General features: G+C 44.8%; 1 protein-coding gene across 1 annotated transcript in view; it reads left to right on the top strand.

Moving 5' to 3' along the window:
* The window catches only part of LOC134339072 (syndecan-3-like), a 320468-nt gene that overhangs the window by 264966 nt on the left and 34498 nt on the right, over positions 1-21004 (top strand). The window contains exon 2 of the mRNA XM_063035371.1: positions 6000-6111. Coding sequence (XP_062891441.1) covers positions 6000-6111 — 112 coding nt within the window. The remainder of the gene's footprint in view (positions 1-5999; positions 6112-21004) is intronic.

Genomic DNA, 21004 nt, shown 5'->3' with positions numbered 1-21004 from the left:
ACTCGGGTGGTGACAGGGAGTTCGGTAGCCTCACGACCTTGGGGGAACAAGCTGTTTCTCATCATAATAGCTCTTGTTCTAATGGTATGGTACCTCCTGCCTGATGGTGGGGGGGTGGGGTTGGGATGGGGGTCAAAGAGATTCCTGGATGGATGGGAATGATCATTGACAACGTTAAGAGCCAAAAATATGAAAATATGTTGAACTGTCAGAAGGCATAACGTGGGAGTAAATGCGTAAATGACGATATCAGAATTCCTTACTGTGGGTCAAGGATCTCTTTTTTAGTTTGAAAGATTATCCTGGTATAAACAAGAGATAATCTGCAGATGCCGAAAGTCCAGGGCAACACACACAAAATGCTGTGGGAGCTCGGCAGGCCAGGCAGCACCTACGGAAAAAGGTAAACAGTCGACGTTTCTGGGCGAGTCTCCTCTTCAGAACTGAGAAGGAAGGCGGGGGTGGGGGGGGTGGGGGAAGATGCCTGAATAAGAAAGTGGGTGGGCGGGAGGGGAAGGAGGATAGTTGAAAGGTGATGGGTGAAGCCAGGCGGGTGGGAAAGGTCAAGGGCTGGAGAAGAAGGAATCCGATAGGAGAGGAGAAAGGGAAGGAGGAGGGGAACCTGAGGGAACTAATAGGCTGGTGAGAAGAAGTAAAACGTCAGACTGGGGAATAGAGGGGCGGGAAATTTTGTTCCTGGGGAGTAATCCATTGGTATATTTTGTCACATTGTGGAGATGGCGATCCTACAAAGATTCAATCCTATCCCATTGCCTGAACTAGAGCCCTCATTATGACTGCCTCAAAGCATTAGAAGAGAATAATTTTATTACAAAGGATTTCAAGCTGCTGGCAATGGTCCCAGAAGTAGGGGTGTTTTATGTTTTAGAGAAGCGATCAAAAGCCGTTTTTATTTAGCAAGAATTGACTGCCCAATCGCACATCAAGGACCTTCAGGCAGTCTAATAGTATGTATAGGGCCAATGAGCACTTCTAATGACCATCTGCTATTTTATTGGACAATTATGGGATAATGAGCAATTCCTGTGGAATGTTGCCCGCATGCAAAGGAAGCTGTCGGAAAGCCCACCTGCTCCCCCTTTTTTGCATTCTCTGAACGAATTCAGCCTTCAACAGTGTCAACCTGCCCCACAGGTGTCATAAAATTGGATTTAACTCTCTCAAAAAGGTGAGAATAGGATCTGGGCGCCACTAGCCCGAAGTCTGCCAGATATACTTTGGCCAGATGATTGTTGAGCAAGAAACAGGCAGTCGATCACAGTGCTAATTACTCGGGGGCATCTCACTCTCAGTGAGATGATGGGAACGTCGGTTGTTTATTCATTTCCGTAGATGCTGCCTGGCCTGCTGAGTTCCTCCAGCGTTTTGTATACGTTGCCTCATTCTAAACTGTAATGGTAAGGAGGGTAAAATGTGTTATATTATGTTCCATTCAACCGAGAGCTTACTTCACCCACCGGACATTCCTTCCTCTTCCGCCCTTTACCTTTATACCACCTTGCATCTCCCAGATTACCTCATTCCCCTTCCCCACCCACCTACGCTCTCCCTCACCTGGCTTCACCTAACACCTTGCAGCTTGTACTCCTTCCCCTCAGACTCCCACCCACCCTCAACCTTCTTATTCTGGCTTCTTGCCCTTTCCTTTCCAGTCCCAATAAAAGGCCTCAGCCCAAATATTTATTCCCTTCCATAGATGTTGCCTGACCCGATGAGTTTGTGTGTAACTGCCAGCTCTTCTGTTTTATGAAGTTTATTCACAATCAAAACACTAAGGCTACGTCCACACTACGCCGGATCATTTTGAAAACGAAGCTTTTTCTCTTCGTTTTGACCTTCCGTCCACACTGAAGCGGTGTTTTCAGCCCCCAAAAACGGAGATTTTCAGAAACGGTCTCCAGAGTGAATAAATCTGAAAACGCCTAATATCCGTTGCAGTGTGTACGGGGTAACCGGAGCTTTTTAAAACCGTTGTCATGACGTGCCGGAACAAATGACGGCAGCACCGCATTTCATTGTTTTCTTATTATTCTTATTACTACTTTATTGTCGCCAAACAATTGATACTAGAGCGTACAATCATCACAGCGATATTTGATTCTGCGCTTTGCAGAACCTAACAATTTCAGAACAGACAGCAACGAGACTGAAGCCAGAAGAGTTAGAAATGTACTCACCAAATACTTTGACCCATAGCTTACTGAATAAATAATTATACTCACTTTGCTCTGTTTTCTGTCCTTGCTTGTATGAAGGTGGTTTACCTATTTATGCAAGTACTTCTCTGTCAATAGATGTGTAACAGCCTAACGTAACATTGTATGGAAATACAAGATAACACTGATGCAGACATGTTTTATACATTTAACAAGGTGCTTTATTAATTCAACAGAGTTGGTCAGTTTTTCAGTGTTCGTCATCAGCCGGGTTATACTGTCTGTGAACTCCCAGTCGGTTGCCTCCATACGCTCCAGTATTTGTTTTTGTTTTTGTCATAAGGAGGTGGCTGGGAAAGGATCCAAGTGCAAGACACAGACACTGAAGTACTAGGGACAGGACTAGGATACACAGTGAAGGCTAGGACACGGACACAAAAACCGGGAACCTGGAACAGGACTGGACCAGAGAGCTAGGAGCCAGGGCTTGGACTCTGAGCCAGAGACTGTACAAGGACCCAGAACCTCGGTCTTGCCTCTGGCTCAGATCCTGGAACCAGGCAAGGACGTGACTTGGCTGGCAGGCAGGACGAGGCTTGAGACCAGAGACTTGAGGTGAGGCTTGGGGGCTTGAAGCTCCTCCTGGGCAGGGCGTGGTACTCCACCTGACGGTGGCAAGGGACAGAACCCACCGCGGGGTAACAGCAATCTGATTGGCTTACCCGACGGAGGCAAGGGACAGGAAGGGACAGGACCCACCATGGGGTAACGGCAATCTGGCTTGGCTTACCCGACAGAGGCAAGGGACTGGAAGGGAGCTAGGTACAGGGTGGCTCAAAGACAAGACTTCAGGCAAGACGAGACGAGAGTTACCGGCAAGACAAAGCAAGGCTTCAGGCAATGCAAGGCAAGACAAGAACCTAAGGTGAGGCAAGAGTTACTGGCAAGACAAGGCAAGGCTAGGCTTCAGGCGAGGATACAGAAGGCAGGGGAAGGGATACAAGGAGTAAGGACAAGAACAATCCAGCAGCCACGCCCTGGTCTCTGGAGATATTTATACAGCCAGCCCCAACGAGAATCAGCTGCCTCAATTAGTGCTCAACAGGAACAGAAACAGGGTAGGCAGGAAAACCTGGAGCAAGGGTCGGTGGACCGGACCGTGAACCGGAATGCGGACTTCACGGAAGACCATGACAATTTTAGTTTTAAGTCCTCCTGCGCGAGAGCCAAGAGCAATTCCTTTTAAGTTTTTTCTACTCTGTAACTGGACAGATGCGCACTAAGTATACCGTTTCCTCTTCGCTTGTTTTCTGTGTGTCCTGCGCAAGCCCAGTAGAGGAGATTCACCCAAATATCCATGTTAGTGTGGACAGGGATATTTTGAAAATCACTTAGTGTGTACGCCTGTCGTTTTTACTCGAAACTGGCGTTTTCAAAATTATCTGGCGTAGATGTGGACGTAGCCTAAATTGGAGCTTCATGAATTATTTAGTCTCAAATTCAAATACGATATCGCCATCTATGACACATTTGAGCCCCTGAGGGGCCTTCTGTTCTTGGAAACCCCCACTGTACCCATAGAGACCATGTGATCCTTCTCCAGGGACACCGGAAGAGGGGCAGGAAACATTGGCTTCGTCAGAGCCCTTGACTGCCCACATCATGGATCTGGGAAGTCTTTAACAAATGCAAGAGATTCTGAGGTTTCTGGAAATCCAGAGAAACACACACAAAATGATGGAGGAGTGCTATTGAGAGATGCTGCCTGACTTGATGAGTTCCTCTGGCACCTTATGCATGTTCCTCTGGACCATGGGAAGTTTCTTTAATGGTATTGCTATAACCAAACTTGGGAAGATATTAGGAAGTGTGCAACATGATTTAGTTGGCAGTGTGGAGATATGTCTCTACCAAAGGAGGTGTAAACGCTCTTTCCCTCTGCTAGCCTGCAGGTCACTCTTGGGCAAGGCGTAGCACCAGCTTAGGACCCCCCCCCCCCCCCAGATCAGGGTCATGTGAGGCCATGGGATCAGGTAGTGGATGGTCGTATGAGTAGCCGGTGCATATCTCAAGTCCGAGTTACGTGACCACTGACATCAGGCAGAAAATCTCTGAAGAGTACTGATAATGGCTGGGGTCACCAATCTTATAAAGGCACTGCCTAGAAGAAGGCAATGGCAAACCACTTCTATAGAAAAAATTGCCAAAGATGGTCATGGTCATAAGACTATAATCGCCCACATCACACAACACAGCACATAATGATGATGTCATGCGATATGGCACATAATGATGATGGTGACAACAGGTATATGGATAGTTGCTAGGCTGTTACTGGAAATAGCTCTAGGCTGATAGATTAAGTGCTTTGTCCAAAATTACATAACAGATTCAGTTGCACTTTTTTTGCTTTCCTTGTGCACTGCCAGAAATGTGTAAAATGAGCTTGGTAACAACATAGAAAGTTAGTGCCATGCTTTGAAGAGTTGGATTATTACAACAATAATTGGGCACCCAGCCAGGGCTCTCGTTATCACTCAGATTAAACACCAAACTCCCGAATGCTCTGAGCTTCAGTAGCTAACCGATACACTGCCGGGGATTGGGTTCAACCACATTCAGCCAAATATCTGAAGACAGAAAATTGGTGTTTCAGCCTGTGTTCAGTGATTTTGAATGTTTGACACAAATTGGTCCAATTATATTTTCACCTTGGGCGAAATCTCCCTCTGCAACTGAATTCACTTTTAGTTTAGTTGTAGCTCAATATACACTTGGTGGTCATTTTATTAGATACCTCCTGTACCTACTACAATGGCCATTAAGTGTACGTTCATGGCCCTCTGTCGCTGCCCAGCCATGCAGGTTGTGTCTTCAGAGATGTTCTTCTGCACTCCGCTGTTGTAATGTGATTATTTGAGTTACTGTCCCTTGAACTAGTCTGGCCATTCTCCTCTGACATCTCTCATCTACAAGAACTGCAACTCACCTACGGTTTTTTAGGTTTTTCACACCATTCTCTATAAACTCCAGGGACTGTTGTGTGTGAAAATCCCAAGAGATCAGCAGTTTCTGAAATACTCAAACCACCCAATCTGGCACCAGCAATCATTCCACGATCAAAGTCATTTAGATCACATTTCTTCCCCATTCTGATGTTTGTCCTGAGAAACTGAACCTTCTGACCATGTCTGCAGGCTTTCACACGTTGGGTTGCTGCCACACGATGGGCTGATTTAGATATTTATATTAATAGCAGATGCACCTGATAAAGCGGCCACAGAGTGTAAATCCTTAGTATTCAATCTTTCTGTTTGACGTATTTAAGATAGTATTAGTATCATCATCTTCATTGCGTGCAGGGTCATATGATGTGGGAGATCATGGTCTTCCATCTGAGAAGTTGAAAAGTCCAAAACTTTTGCCTGTCCATCCCTTGATGTTACTCTTGAATGTCATGCATTGTCAATATTTTCTTCCACCAATTTTCCCGGTCACTGCAAGGGGTTTGAGCTACTCTTTCCTCAGTACATGTCCCAGAAGTTCCAGAGGCCGGTTTCTGACTGATCATATCAGCTCTCTTCTTTGTCCAGCTTTTCGCAATACTTCCTCATTTGTTACTCTGTTAATATAAGGGAATAAAATCATGGGGTGGGAGAAGGGGAAGGGGTGGTCACTTATGCTAAGTGTGTGATGGAGCATTTCTGGCTTCCACAACAAATTATCCCTTTCCCAATCTTTCCTGCCATGTTTCCCGCGCTATCAAATTGGAGCCAAGCAAAAGTAAATCTTAAATCCTGTGACTTCTCTCTTGGATTTCAGATGTACCGCACATCCAGACAGACCCAGGACCTCGCAACGTTAACCGATCTGGAAGGATCAGGGTCGGATGATGAAGATGAGGGATTTTACTCTGGCTCCGGGGGTTCAGGATGTAAGTTGCAACTGTTTAGCATGTTCTCCATAACGAATCTGTGGAATATTGATTACCATTTCTAATAAGAAACAACTCAAAGTGATCTAACATCCCTTGGAAAATGAACAAGCAAGCACATATTGATTACAAATGGCATTCCCTCTGTAGAATTGTATTGATCATTGAAACTTTTGCTCTTGTTCCCGATGATCTGTTAATCTTATTTATTTTTGATTTAACAGTCTTTTGAGCAGCACCATCCCAGCAACCCCCAACAGCATTGAGGTAATCATGGGACAATTTACAATGACCAGTTCACCTACCCGGTAGGTTTTCGGACTCTGGGAGGAAACTGGAGCATCCGGGGACCAGAGCAGGTCCCAGTGCAGGGTGATTGGAGTAGGCAGTTTAAGTGGCTTGGCATGGACTAGATGGGTTGAAGGGCCTGTTTCTGTGCTGTACTTTTCTATGACTCTACGAAGTTCAGACTCCTTACAGAGGGTGCTGGGAACGAACTCTGAACTCCGATGCCCTGAGCTGTAATAGTGTTGCGCTAACCGCGAAGCGCCAATGAAGGGTGACCCCGTAATGAATCAGAATCAGGTTTATTATCACCGACATGTGACATGAAATTTGTTAACTTAGCAGCAGCAGTTCAATGCAATATGTAATCTAGCAGAGAGAGAAAAAAATAATAAATAAAATAAAACATAATAAATAAACAAGTAAATCAATTACATATATTGAATAGATTTATAAAAATGTGCAAAAACAGAAGTACTGTATACTAAAAAAAAGTGAGGTAGTGCCCAAAGCTTCAAAGTCCATTTAGGAATCAGATGGCAGAGGAAAGAAGCTGTTTCTGAATTGCTGAGTGTGTGTCTTCAGGCTTCTGTATCTCCTACCTGATGGTAACAGTGAGAAAAGAGCATGCCCTGGGTGCTGAAGGTCTTTAATAATGGATGCTGCCTTTCTGAGACGCCGCTCCCTAAAGATGTCCTGGATACTTTGTAGGCTAGTGCCCAAGATGGAGCTGACTAGAATTACAACCTTCTGTAGCTTCTTTCAGTCCTGTACAGTAGCCCCACCATACGAGTCAGTGATGCAGCCTATCAGAATGCTCTCGACAGTACATCTATAGAAGCTTCTGAGTGTATTTGTTGACATGCCAGATGCTACAAACTCCTAATAAAGTATAGCTGTTGTCTTCCCTTCTTTATCACTACATAAAGAATTTTGGCCTGACATGTTCACTGTTTAGTTCTTTCCATAGATTCTGCCTGTCCTACTGAGCTTCTGCTCTGGAGATTTTGGGTTCGATTCTGACATTGGGCGCCGTCTGTGCGGATGACACCCTGACCTTTTCAATTTGGCCCGGCAATTAAATCGTCCAAACCTCAGGTCATTTCTTGCTCTTGGACCCGATCCCCCATCTTGTTCTTCATTGAAAGCATTTTGGTTTGTTGAATGCCAGTCTCAGTCTTTGGTCTTCCACCCTCCCTTTTAGCAGCCCCCAAAGGATCTCCTACCAGAGATTATTGGATAGTCATGTCGATAATAATCCATTGTACAATGCCTTCATCCACACCAGGGGTGTAGTGCCAAAAACAAAAAAAAAAAGCATCCAGCGAGTGGTTGTTCTGTGAGCGAAAACATCTTGTTAAATCCACTCACTGGATTTTTTTTTGTTTTTGGCACCATTCTTTGTAAACTCCAGAGTCTGTTGTGTGTAAAAATCCCAGGAGATCAGCAGTTTCTGAGATACTCAAATCACCCTGGGCGGCACCCAATTAATTAGCTTGCTTATTTCAGCTTTTTTTCTTAAAGATGTGCCGGACACACTCCGGTGTGCTCCGGCTAGCACTGCACCCCTGATCCACTCCAACCCCTTCACCCACCTTCCTTTCCCAGGTTACTGGGGAGATGGTACTAAGAATATCAAAGTAGGAAAGGAATGCATGAACTCAGATCAAAAATGTTATTTCAGGAAAGCAGAGTATAATACTATAATATTGGTGTAATTTTCAGTACGTTCATGACTTCAGTGAGTAGATTAAGGAGATTTAGAACATTGGAGCATTAGTGGAAGTGTTTTTGGATGAAGAGCACCCTTTCACAGCGAGGCCAGCTGGGAACAGGTAAAACATCAGCCCACATGGACACAAGAGACTCTGCAGATGCTGGAAATCTCGAGAAACACACACTAAATCTGGAGGAACTCTGTAAGCCAAGCAGCATCTATGAAATGGAATAAGCGGTCGACGTTTCAGGCCGAGACCCTTTGTCGGGACTAGAAAGGAAGGAGGAAGAAGCCAGAATAAGAAGACGGGGTGGGGGGGGGGAGGTAGGGAAGGAATGCAGGCTGGCAGGTGATAGGCGAGACCAATGTAAGAGGGAAGGTGGGTGGTTGGGAGAGGTGGGGTGAAGAAAGAAGATGGGAGGTGATAGGTGGAAGAGGTAAAGGGATGAAGAAGGAGGAATCTGATTGGTGTGGGCAGTGGAGCATAGAAGAAAAGGAAGGAGGAGGGGCACCAGGGGGAGGTGATAGATAGATAAGTGCTTTATTGATCCCAAAGGAAATTACTGTGTCACAGTGGCATTATACATGCACAGATATACAAATACAGAAATATTAGAAGAGAAGTAAGAAAGATTAAAAAGTAAGTGACCTCAAACAGTCTAACGGGGCGGGGGGGGGGGTCATCACTTCCCTGGCTATAGGTTGACTCATTACAGAGCCTAATGGCCGAGGGTAAGAATAACCTCATATAGCGCTCTTTGGAGCAGTGCAGTTGTCTTAGTCTGTTACTAAAAGTGCTCGTCTGGTCAGGTGAGCAGGTGAAGAATAAAGAAGGGGTAACCAAACAACACAAACAAAATTGAATTGAATGATTTTTATTGTCATTAAACATAGGTACAATGAAACTCTGTTTGGCTTCCTCTCAGGGAATTAAATGAAGCGGTAGCTAAAAACAAGACAGTAATAGCAAAACAGTATTAAATAGATAAGTAACAGACAATAAGTTGCAGCAGCACCAGAATATCACAGTAATGCACAAAGTGCCGTTAGTGCAAGTATTTGAGTCCTTGTGTGTGTGTGTGTGTGTGTGTGCTCACAATTTCAGTCATTGTTCTGTGGGAGTGCTGTGATGGAGGCCACAGCTCTGGGATAGAAGCTGTTCCTCACTCTATTTGTTCTGGCTTTTAGCGTCCTGAACCTTTTGACGGACGGCAGCGGGTCAAACAGGGAGAGGCCGGGGTGTGTGGTGTCTCTGGTTATGCTGATTGCTTTCCTCCTGAGTCAGCTGGAATAGATGGTGTCCAGTCCCGGGAGCTCCATCCTGACAATTCCTGACAAATGCTGGAGGAACTCAGCAGGCCAGGCAGCATCTACGGGTAAAGGTACGGTCGACATTTTGGGCTGAGACCATTCATCAGTCCTTCTGAAGGGTCTCAGCCCAAAACGTAGACTGTTTATTCATTTCCATAGATGCTGCCTGGCCTGCTGAGTTCCTCCAGCATTTTGTGTGTGTTGCTTGGATTTCCAGCATCTACAAATTTTCTCTTGTTTGTGAAGAGTAATCAGAACGAGGAATGGAAAAGAGGGAACATCAGCCACCTGCCTGCCCTGACATCTCACTAAGGAGAAGAAATTTGTTTTTAGGTTGATAACAATGGACATTTATGTGTCACTTGCTAGTTATCCACACCTAAGTCATTGTGGGCGAATGAGCACTGGTGTATATATCTAGTGTTTGCACACTTGCTTAACACCAGTAACCAAAGATGAATTTCTCTCTCAACTGAGTACCTTTGTATAATTTTCATAATTAACCTTTTCATTATTAATGTGATTGAAATTAGACAAGAACTCAGAAAGTGAAATAAAGACTCAGCAGATCAGCCAGCATCCGTGGAGAGAGATACCGAGTGAAAGTCTTTGGCTCATCAGAGCTGGTCACAGCTCGCTCTTGTTCCGCGTACCTTTTCTGATAAAATCTCATCGTTTGAGACGTAGGTTTGTTTCCTCTGCATAGATGCTGTCCAACTGTTGAGTATTTCTAGAACTTCCCTCTTTTTATTACAGATCCTCAGCCCCTGCAGTATTTAGCTCTTGGAAATGAAACTGTGGGCAACTCTGAGTCGAAATTGGCCCCATTGACTTTGTAATGAGGAATACCCGCAGCACAATCGAGGCACAAGAGGCTGTAGAGTCCGGAATCTAGAACAAGAAACAACCTGCTGAAGGAACTCAATGAGCCGAGCAGCATCTATGGGGAAAGGAATTCACACTTCAGATTGAAGTCCTGCATCAGGAGCGTTGGACCCCAAACCTTGAGATTCCTTCCCCTCCCACAGATCTTGCTCAATTCACGGAGTTCCTCCAGCAGATTGATTTTTTTTTAATATAATTTTTATTAAGTTTTCAAAGTAATACATGAGAAAATAATATCTACCCTCACCTCTCCCCTTAACCCTCCCCCCCGATATATGCTCCTACCTAAAGAGAAAAGAAAAAAAAGAAACTGCCTGAACATTGGAAGGTTTGCACATGCTCCATGGGATAAAAATAAATTTAATATATATTTATTACTTTCCCCCAAGGAACCCAGATCTTCATCATCGGAGCTATAAATAAGGGCTCCAAATATTCAAAAATGTTACATATTTATCTCTTAAAATCTAAAACATTATTTAGCTTCTCAACTCTCATAGTTCCCTGGGGAATCTCTTTGAACTTCACCACGTTGCTATGTGTTTCCCTCCCAATCATCCAGGCAAAAAGAAAAAAAAAGATAGATAAGATACAAAAAAAGAAAAAAACAAAATACCCCCCCCACTAATGTTGTGAATGAAAAGATACACAACACTACCCCCCTCCATTGTGCGGGTCGTGGCTATTGCCACGCTTGCACACACGAATAACGTAGCGATTGGTCAGTGTTTCTTCCAGCTCCCCCGTAACAAAAAATTGTATATATATTAAAAAAAATTAATGTCATTATTCCCAGCTAATATTCCTCAAATTTTAACCTTTCTTCCCCTCCCTCATATAAATAATAATATACTTATATATTCATCCGCCTAAAAATCCAACAGGCCTAATCCTTGATCCGGTCTTCATCTTCAATCCATCTCGCTCCCCTAGGTTTGTTCTTGTATCTGGTGAATATTCAAAGAATCTCGCACAAACTCCTCCGCTTTCCGGTAACCGTCAAAAAATCTTTTTTCTCCACCAGACAAAAAAATCTTCAAGGTTGCAGGATAACGCAATATAAATTGATAACCGTGATCCCATAGGGCTTTTCTCACTGGATTAAATTTCTTCCTTCTCTTCAGAAGTTCATAACTTATGCCAGGGTAGAAAAAAATTTTCTTCCCTTCTATCATCAGCGGCCCTTTTCTCTTCTTGGCAGCTTGGACAGCCGCCTGTAGAATCCTTTCTTTGTCTTGAAATCTTAAGATTTTTATTAAAATTGATCGTGGATATTGGTCATCTTGTGGTTTTGGTCTCAGAGCTCTATGTACCCGTTCAATTTCAATTGATCGGTCTTCCTCTTTCATTTGCAAGATTTTCGGGATCCATCTTTGAAAAAATTCTATTGGATTATCTCCCTCTACACCTTCTTAAGACCAACAATTTTAATGTTATTACGTCTACTAAAATTTTCCAACACGTCCACTTTCTCCAAGAGTCGATTTCTTTCCGTGTTCCAGACAAGCACATCATTTTCTGTTTTTTCCACTCTATCGTTAATATGCTCGATTGTTCTTTCCATCTTCTGAAGTTTCTTATCCATTTTATCCTGTCTTTGCATAGCTTTATCATAGCACATCTTCACGTCTCTAAGCTCTGTTCTTAATTTTCTTAGTTCAGCCGTTAATTGCAATAAAGCCTCTCTTATATCTCCGTCGTCTCCTTTTCTTCCAGTCTCTTCCAGTTCTTCCTCCTCTTCTTCATCTGTATTCTCTGTGGTATCCAATTCTGACTCTGAGTCACTTTCAGTTGCAGTGGCTGTCGGTTCTTGTAGTTTAAAATGCGTCGATTTGCGCATGCGCATTTCCGGCATCTTCTTCCGAGAGACCGCTACCGCCGCCATTGTTCCCTGTTCTTCTACGCCAGAGATAAAATACGTCTCCTCCAAAGGAGATCCAACCTGAATCCGAGGCTCCATCGCTGCAGTCGGCCCTTTTTTCTTCCCATCTCGCGGCGACTTCACAACAACAGACTTCTTCTGTTGTGGTTTACGAGGCATATCGTAGAGTAGTCTTACGAAGTTTATAAGTAGTTTTCAGAAAGTATTTATTAACTTTACTTTGCTTAAACGGTACTTTGCTGATTTTTTACGGGAGAGCTGGATTTACACGTCTCAATCCCACGTCATCACGTGACGCACCCCAGCAGATTGATTGTTGCTCTACATGGGCACAATACCCTTCCTTCCTTCGTCATGACTTTTCCCAAACATTGTGCCTGACCCTGCTGATGCACTTCCCACATCCATGTTCTCCAATCCCAAACTTCTGACCAGAAGGGCAAAGCCAACCTTACTGGGCTGATGTATCTCAGAGTCCAGTGGTATGGACTAGGTGGCATCAGAGTAACTGGCAGTGCAGTAAGGAGAGCCCACCCCAAACTTCTCTGATAGTTTTGGCAGCTGGCAACATCCTGCCCTATTCGGCCAACTGCTAAAGCTGTCATTGATGTTTAATTGATCCCGTAGGTACGTGGGTTGAAATGGGGCCAGTTACCAATCCACTGGATTTTTTTCTTTTCATGTAATTATCTTGGATTTGATTGCCTTTCCCTTTCTGTTTGGGTAGCTCGTACTTCAGCCAGACGGTGGTGTGGTGGTGTCCACAATGAACTTTGAGGCGAGCGGTCGTGGGTTCGAATCTAGCCAGCTCCTTGCACGCTTTCCATCTGTGGTGGGTTGAGCGTTGAGCTGGCAACTTGACCGTGAAACGCAACAGCCAATAGTACTAAAGAAATGGCAAAGTTTCCGTCCAATACAGACAAAAAAAAAATGCACTTCATACGCCATTCTGCCAGTCGGGTCTCCCTCCTGATTCTTTTACCCATCGACTTAAATCTGTGTTCTACCACTGGGAACCGTAGTCCTGATGAAGGGTCTCGGCCCAAAATGTTGACAGTTTATTCCTCTCCATAGATGTCTGATCTGCTGAGTTCCTCCAGCATTTTCTGTGCGAGTGTGTGTTACTTTAGATTTCCAGGATCTGCAGAACCTGTTGTGTTCATCTCTCCTTCACCATGCCAACGCAAATTTGGTTCTGATCTCCTTTACGGAATCTCTTCTTAGCATTCTCTGGTCCAAGTAGAACAAGCCTAGATTCTACAGCCTTTCACCCATGACAAAAGACCCTCATCCATGCCAACGTTCATACTTAACTCTTTTGCATCGATCTCCAGGCACTTGACACGTTTTTGAATGGGCAGTGCTCGGAGATCCAATACCCTTTGAGACCCGCTCCAGATCCCAGAGCCTCAAAATCTGATCTTTCAATCCCGAGCAGTGTTGAAGGAGTGCCAGACAGTAAGGGGTCCCGTTTCTTGGAAGAAACACGGTCATATGATGTAAATCAGAGCAAGTGAATCATCCTCAGTGTCTTGTCCAATATACAACTCTCAATTAAAAGTGCTCTAAAACTGGTTTGTTGTATTCTTCTCACATAGCGGTTTGTGGGAGTTTTCTGGGTACATATCACACATTAAAGTTCAAAGTTCAAAGTAAATTTATTATCAAAGTATATATACGTCACCATATACAACACTGAGGTTCATTTTCTTGTGGGCATACTCAGTAAATCTGTGATAGAATAATAACCATAATAGAATCAATGAAAAACCACACCAATTTGGATGTCTAACCAGTTAAACTAGTCTTAAATAGCTAAAAGTCTGGAAATCATGAACAGTATTTTAGAAATGGGAGTTCTTTCTCTTTATGTATGTGAAACATTTTTCAGTGTGTGCAGTTAAGAGGATGGTGGGGTGGAGATACGTCTCTACCAAAGGAGGTGTAAGGCTCTCCTTTCCTCCACTGGCTGGCAGGTCACCCTTGGGCAAGGCATGGTACCTGCTTAGCACCTCCCCCTCCCCTCCCCGATCAGGGTCAGCTGAAGCCATGAGAGCTGGTGGTGAATGGTCGTACGAGCAGCTGGTGCAGATCACAAGTCCTGGTTATGCGACCACTGATGCCAGGCAGACAATCTCTGAAGAGTATTGAAAATGGCGGGGGGGGGGGAGGGGCGGCGGACACCCATCTTGTAAAGACACTGCCCAGATGGCAAACCACTTCCGTGGGAAAATTTGCCAAGAGCATTCATGGTCATGGAAAAACCATGATCGCCCACATCATATGACACTACGCGTAGTGATGGTGTCATACAACACGGCACATAATGAACGAACACCTGGTCATTGCTCAGCTGCCTGTGTCTTTGATACTTTTTCTGTTTGTTAATTTTGTATAATGTGTGTAATTTCCTTTGGGATCAATGAAGTATCTATCTATCTATCTTCCCAACTATTTTTCCACTTATCTATCTTTCTAGCTATCTATCTATCTCTCTCTATCTGTCTTTCTATCCATATCTATCTGTGTATCTATTTATCTATCTGTCCATCTATCTATCTCTCTATATACCTATATATATATATTTGTCTGTCTATTTATTCATCTGTTTGTCTGTCTATCTATCTATCTGTCTGTCTATCTATCTATCTGTCTATCTATCTATCTGTCTGTCTATCTGTCTATCTATCTATCTATCTGTCTATCTATCTAACTAACAGGAAGAGGAAAGCATCATTATTGTTTCAATGTTCATACAGCAAGAGGTTTCATGTTTATGGCACATTATGAACAATCTGATTGAATTTAATGAGCTGTGTATGTAATCTGAAATATCCAAGTGTCTGAGGAGTCTTTCACTGGTATTTGTTGTGGTGTCGGGAGGTGTGGATGGGAGGGGAGGCAGTGGCTGGCTGATGACATTTACAGACTGTCTGTAAAACCTGTTGCTCAACAGCTGTTCTGACATCTTTGCTAAAATATCACCACAGGCTTAGCCTTGAAGCTCAGTCATATCTTTTGTATATACCCTATTGACATACGAAGAGTAGATTATATAGAGTAGCAATTTCTCTTTAATGAGGTTCTTAGCTCCAAGTTGCAATTGTTCCATAATGAGCTTTATTTGACATTTTGAGTTTTCATTGGAGAGAGGTCATCCTACTTTTTGGCAGTGTAATTGTTCCTGGTCTGGATCTCCAGGTTTGGTCCACATTCCAAAACTGACTTCCAATTTAATAACACTTTCCCTTCCTTTGCAGAAGTGTCTGTGTCTCTGGTTTCCTTCTCCATTATTTATGATGAACCATGCCTTTGCTTCCTGTTTTGTTTTCAGGAGCATGTTGTTCTTGCAGAGATGCCTCCTGCTGGTTCTTAGAACACCTTGTAATTTGCAGTGTCAGCTACCATCCTGTGAGAGTCCACATTTTTCCTCCCGTCGCTGTCGGTGGGCGCCTGAGATTGAGGGAGTGCTCACACGTTTGCTCAAGGTGAAAGCTGCCAAAGGCCTGCCTCATCTGCTTTCTCTCCCTCCCCCTCTCAGTGACCTTCCCTCCATTCCCGAAGGCGCCAACATCACAGCCAAGTTGCAGTTTATATCAGACCTGATTTGGCGACCGGCTCTGAAGGGGAAGGGCAAAAGTGCCTGTTCCACAGTACACTCCCATAAAATGCATGAGTATTAAAGTGCCCCTCCAGTTGCTGCCAAATTTCATTTCCTGCACTTGGCCTTGGGAAAGTGCTGTATCCAACTTGCGAGAACTGAGCCACTTGTAAAATATAAATTAGATTAGATTATGAAGACACATGGTCCTCTTTTATTGTCATTTAGTAATGCATGCATTAAGAAATGATACAATATTTCCTCTGGTGTGATATCACAAAACACAGGACAGACCAAGACTGAAAAAACTAACAAAACCACATAATTATAACATATAGTTACAACAGTGCAACAATACCATAACTTGATGAAGAACAGTCCATGGCACAGTAAGGTTCAAAGTTTCTCAAATGTCCCACATCTCACGCAGACGGGAGAAGGAAGAAAACCTCCCCCTGCCATGCCCGACCACAGTCCGACTCTTGAGTCATCCGAAAACTTCGAGCCTCCGATTAGCCCTCCGACACCGAGTACCGAGCGCCATCTCTATCCGAACGATTCGACCTCAATCTCAGTCGCCAGCAGCAGGCAAAGCCAGGGATTTTGGGGCCTTCCCTTCGGAAGATTCTCGATCGCGCAGTAACAGCGGCAGCGAACCGGCGTTTCAGAAATTTCTCCAGATGTTCCTCTGTGCTTTCACGTCTGTCTCCATCAAATCAGAATTGTCCACGGCCCCTATTTAATAGATACAATACCATTTTCACCGGAGGGCTGCATGCGCGCGGCATGCGGCTATCTCCTCCTCCTGAAATGAACAGAGAATCAAGACCAACTCCCTAATCGTAACGGCCTGCTAGATCATTTGTGCTTCTGTGATGGAAGGGTTGGTGAGCGGAAGCTCTACTCAACGTGCTCGGTTACCGGAGGGAACTATTTTGCGGTCTGCATCAAGGGTGGCAGAACAATATTCACCAAAAAAAAAATTAACCGAAGCGACTGACCTCCGATGCTTGGACGCCGATTTAGGCGCTGCGCCAGGTTGAAAAGGTCAGGGTGTCAGGCCCTGAGGTGAGGTAGGGGCTGGTTCAGTTCTGCTCTGTGCTAAACTAAGAATCTGGGAACGGACTTTCTTTGCGGACTTCAGTTCTGAACGCAACTTGCCTGCGTTTATCACTTGCATGTTTTTTTTTCTCTCTGCACATTGGGTGTTTGACGGTCTTCGTTTTCTTATGGTTCTTTCGGGTTCCCTAGTTCTGTGGCTGGCTGTGAGGAGCAGAATCTCAGGGTTGTATAATGTACACATACTTTGATAATAAATGAACTTTGAACTTGAACTTTGAAGACTTGAAATATGATGTGAAGAGGGTGCAGTGCGATTAATGTGAAGAGCTCTGCTATGGTCCTGGCCCAGGTCATTGAACATATAAATGCTAGACCCCAGGAATAGTCCCTTCAGCCCACAGTGTCTAATCTGAAATTAACCCAGTGTCACGGTCCCGACCGTTAATTCCTCTTATTATCCTAATTCCCTTTTCCCTGTGTTCTCTTGGGCTCCTTGAGTGCAGCACCTGATTCTCTTCTAAACCAGCTGCATAAAAACCCCGGCTTTGGATCCACTCATTGCCAGACCGTTGTTTCAGCCAGTGTGGTAATTCACGTTCCTGGCAGCCTAGAATAGTGTATTCTAAGTTATACTTCAGTACCAAGGTTTACCTGTGAAACTCTGTCTCTTCGTGTCAAGATAAGTATTCTAAGTTTTACTTCAGTACCAAGGTTTACCTGTGTAACTCCGTCTCTCCATGGTAAGAAAAGTATTGTCTGCCGCTTGTCTTTCTACGCTTCGTGTCAAGATAAGTTTTGCCTGCCGCCTGTCTCCTGTTTGCCGTTCAGCACTGGCAACGCCCTGTGTCACGAAAAGTTTTGCCTGCCTCCTGCTCCTCTGTTCCCCCGCGCTGTTTGCCTGTGTTAATTCTGTCTCTTGACCGCTAAGAATTGTGTATTCCAAGTTCTGTTTCCGTGCTGTTTGCCTGCGTTAACTCTGTCTCTCTGTGTTAATGGGAGCATTGCGTGCCGTCTGTCTTCCCGTTCATCCTTCCGCCTGCTGTTCTCCTCAAGCCATGCTCGCACCCTGGTCTGCATTCCTGCTCTGCCTCGTTCCGCCGCCCGCCTTCACTCCCCGTTGGCTCAGTGGTTAAATGCCGCGTTCCCATCGTAGCGACCCGGGTTCGATCCCCGGCCAAGCCTTCCTCGCTTCCCGGCCTTTCCTGTAACCGTTAATAAACCCTTTAGATTACTCTAACTCCGTGTCTGCGTTCTGTGTTTGGGTTTGCCCCGTTCCATTGCAACACCTAGTCTCTTCTCAGAATCAGAATCAGGTTTATTATCACTGGTATAAGCCGTGAAATTTGTTGTTTAGCAGTACAATGAAGGACATAAAAAATTCGATAGCTTACAACAAGAACTATGTAGAAATAATAGAGTCGTGCAGAAAGAAAGCAAAATAGCATTTGTGTACTGTTCAGAAATCAAATGGCAGAGGGGAAGAAGCTGCTCGTAAAACATTGAGTGTGTGTCTTCAGGCTCCTGTACCTCTTCCTTGATGGTAGCTATGGGAAGAGGGCATGTCCTGGGTGACAGGGGTCCTTAATGATGGATGCTGCCTTTTTGAGATATCAGCTTTTGACGATGCTCTCAGTGATGGGGAGGCCCATGAAGAAGCAGGTTGAGCTTACAACCCACTCCAGCTGCCTACCTCTCTGTAGGCCCATGACTGTGTGGCTAGGAGTAGCTCAAATGAGTTCTATAAGTTTGACGATGATACAACCGTTGTTGACAGAGTTTCAGCTGGTGATGAAACGGTGTACAGGAGCAAGATAGATCAGTTATTGGAGCGGTGTCGCAGCAACGACCTGGCACTCAACGTCAGCCAGACCAAAGAGCTGATTGTGGACTTCAGGGAGGGTAAGATGAGGGAACACACACCAATCCTCACAGAGGGATCAGAAGTGGAGAGAGTGAGCAATTTCAAGGTCCTGGGTGTCAATATCTCTGAAGACCTAACCTGGACAAAATATATTGATGTAGCTATAAAGAAGACAAGAGAGTGGCTATATTTTAACAGGCATTTGAGGAATTTTGGTTTGTCAACTAAAATACTCAAAGACTGTTACACGGGCGTGGCGGTGGACGAACCCAAGTGCAGAACGCAGGCGCGGGGGCAGAGCCAGGAGGCGTTATTGCTGTAGTGAGCATGGAATCGAATTCCAGGAGAGTCTTTACCCGGAGTCTTGGGGTTGGAGAGAATCCAGGAGCGATGCTAGACTTAAAACTGACAGTCCTAAGAACAATGAAATGAGGTTACTCACACCGGAGTCAACCACCAAACTGGCGGCTCCTTGTTGTGATCACAGGGTCTTTATCCTGCATTTTCCGATGGAAAGCAGGTGTGTGTAGTTAGTGGAACCTGGGAATGATTGGAAGTTAAACGAGGGGATTGAGGTCCAATTCCTGAGGTAAATAGTAAGGTGGGGGATTGCCAGAAGGGACCATGGCAAAGACTTCTAACAAGTGTAGCGTGGGGAGCATTCTGACTGGCTGCTTCACCATCTGGTATGGGCGTGGAGGGGGGGGGTTGTTACTGCACAAGATCGAAGTAAGTTGCAGAAACTTGTAAAATTAGTCAGCCCCATCATGGGTACTAGCCTCCACAGTATCCAAGACATCTTCAATCAGCGGTGCCCTAGGAAGGCGGCGTCCATCACCAAGAACCTCCCATCACCCAGGACATGCCCTCTTCTCATTGCTACCATCAGGAAGGAGGTACAGGAGCCTGAAGGCGCACACTCGACGATTCAGGAACAGCTTCTTCCCCTCTGCCATCCGATTCCTAAATGGACATTGAACCCATGAACACTACCTCACTACTTTTTATTTCTAATTTTTTGCACTATCTATTTAACAACTATTTAATATATATGCTTACTGTAATTCACTTTTCTCCTTGATTTTTATTTTTCATGTATTGCATTGTACTACTGCCGTAAAGTTCACAAATTTCACCACATGCGCTGACGATGTTAAACCTGATTCTGATTCTGATCTCCTTGCCCACCTATCGCCTCCCTCTGGTCCTCCTCCCCTCTTTTCTTTCTGCCCTCTCCTATTAGATTCCCCCTTCTCCAGCCCCTGGATCTCCTTCACCAGTCTACTTCCCAGCTCTTTACGTCCCCCTTCCTCCTCCCGGTTTCAACCATCACCTTGTGCTTCACCCTCTTCTCCTCCCTCCACCTTTTAAATCTACTCCTCGTCTTTATTTCTCCAGTCCTGCCAAAGGGACTCGGCCTGAAATGTCGACTGTACTCTTTTTCCCATAGATGCTGCCTAGCCTGCTGAGTTCCTCCAGCATTTTGTGTGTGTTGCTCGGATTTCCAGCATCTGCAGATTTTCTCCTGTTTCTGATTCTGATCATTCATTTCCCTGCATTCTCTTTGTGGAACTGGTTTATTTGTGTCACATGTACCAAGAAACATCTGGCCAGATGAAGCTCATTAGCCGTGGTTGGCAACTCATTCAGGAGAAGAAAAACTCTGATAGTCATAGTCATAGTCATACTTTATTGATCCCGGGGGAAATTGGTTTTCATTACAGTTGCACCATAAATAATAAATAGTAATAGAACCATAAATAGTTAAATAGTAATATGTAAATTATGCCAGTAAATTATGAAATAAGTCCAGGACCAGCCTATTGGCTCAGGGTGTCTGACCCTCCAAGGGAGGAGTTGTAAAGTTTGTTGGCCACAGGCAGGAATGACTTCCTATGACGCTCTGTGTTGCATCTCGGTGGAATGAGTCTCTGGCTGAATGTACTCCTGTGCCCACCCAGTACATTATGTAGTGGGTGGGAGACATTGACCAAGATGGCATGCAACTTAGACAGCATCCTCTTTTCAGACACCACCGTGAGAGAGTCCAGTTCCATCCCCACAACATCACTGGCCTTACGAATGAGTTTGTTGATTCTGTTGGTGTCTGCTACCCTCAGCCTGCTGCCCCAGCACACAACAGCAAACATGATCGCACTGGCCACCACAGACTCGTAGAACATCCTCAGCATCGTCCGGCAGATGTCAAAGGACCTCAGTCTCCTCAGGAAATAGAGACGGCTCTGACCCTTCTTGTAGACAGCCTCAGTGTTCTTTGACCAGTCCAGT

The sequence above is a fragment of the Mobula hypostoma genome, chromosome 28 (assembly GCF_963921235.1).
Source record: "Mobula hypostoma chromosome 28, sMobHyp1.1, whole genome shotgun sequence".
NCBI classification, from domain to species: domain Eukaryota; kingdom Metazoa; phylum Chordata; class Chondrichthyes; order Myliobatiformes; family Myliobatidae; genus Mobula; species Mobula hypostoma.
The sequence above is the reverse complement of the archived record's forward strand: the minus strand, read 5'-3'. Positions and strand labels throughout refer to the sequence as shown.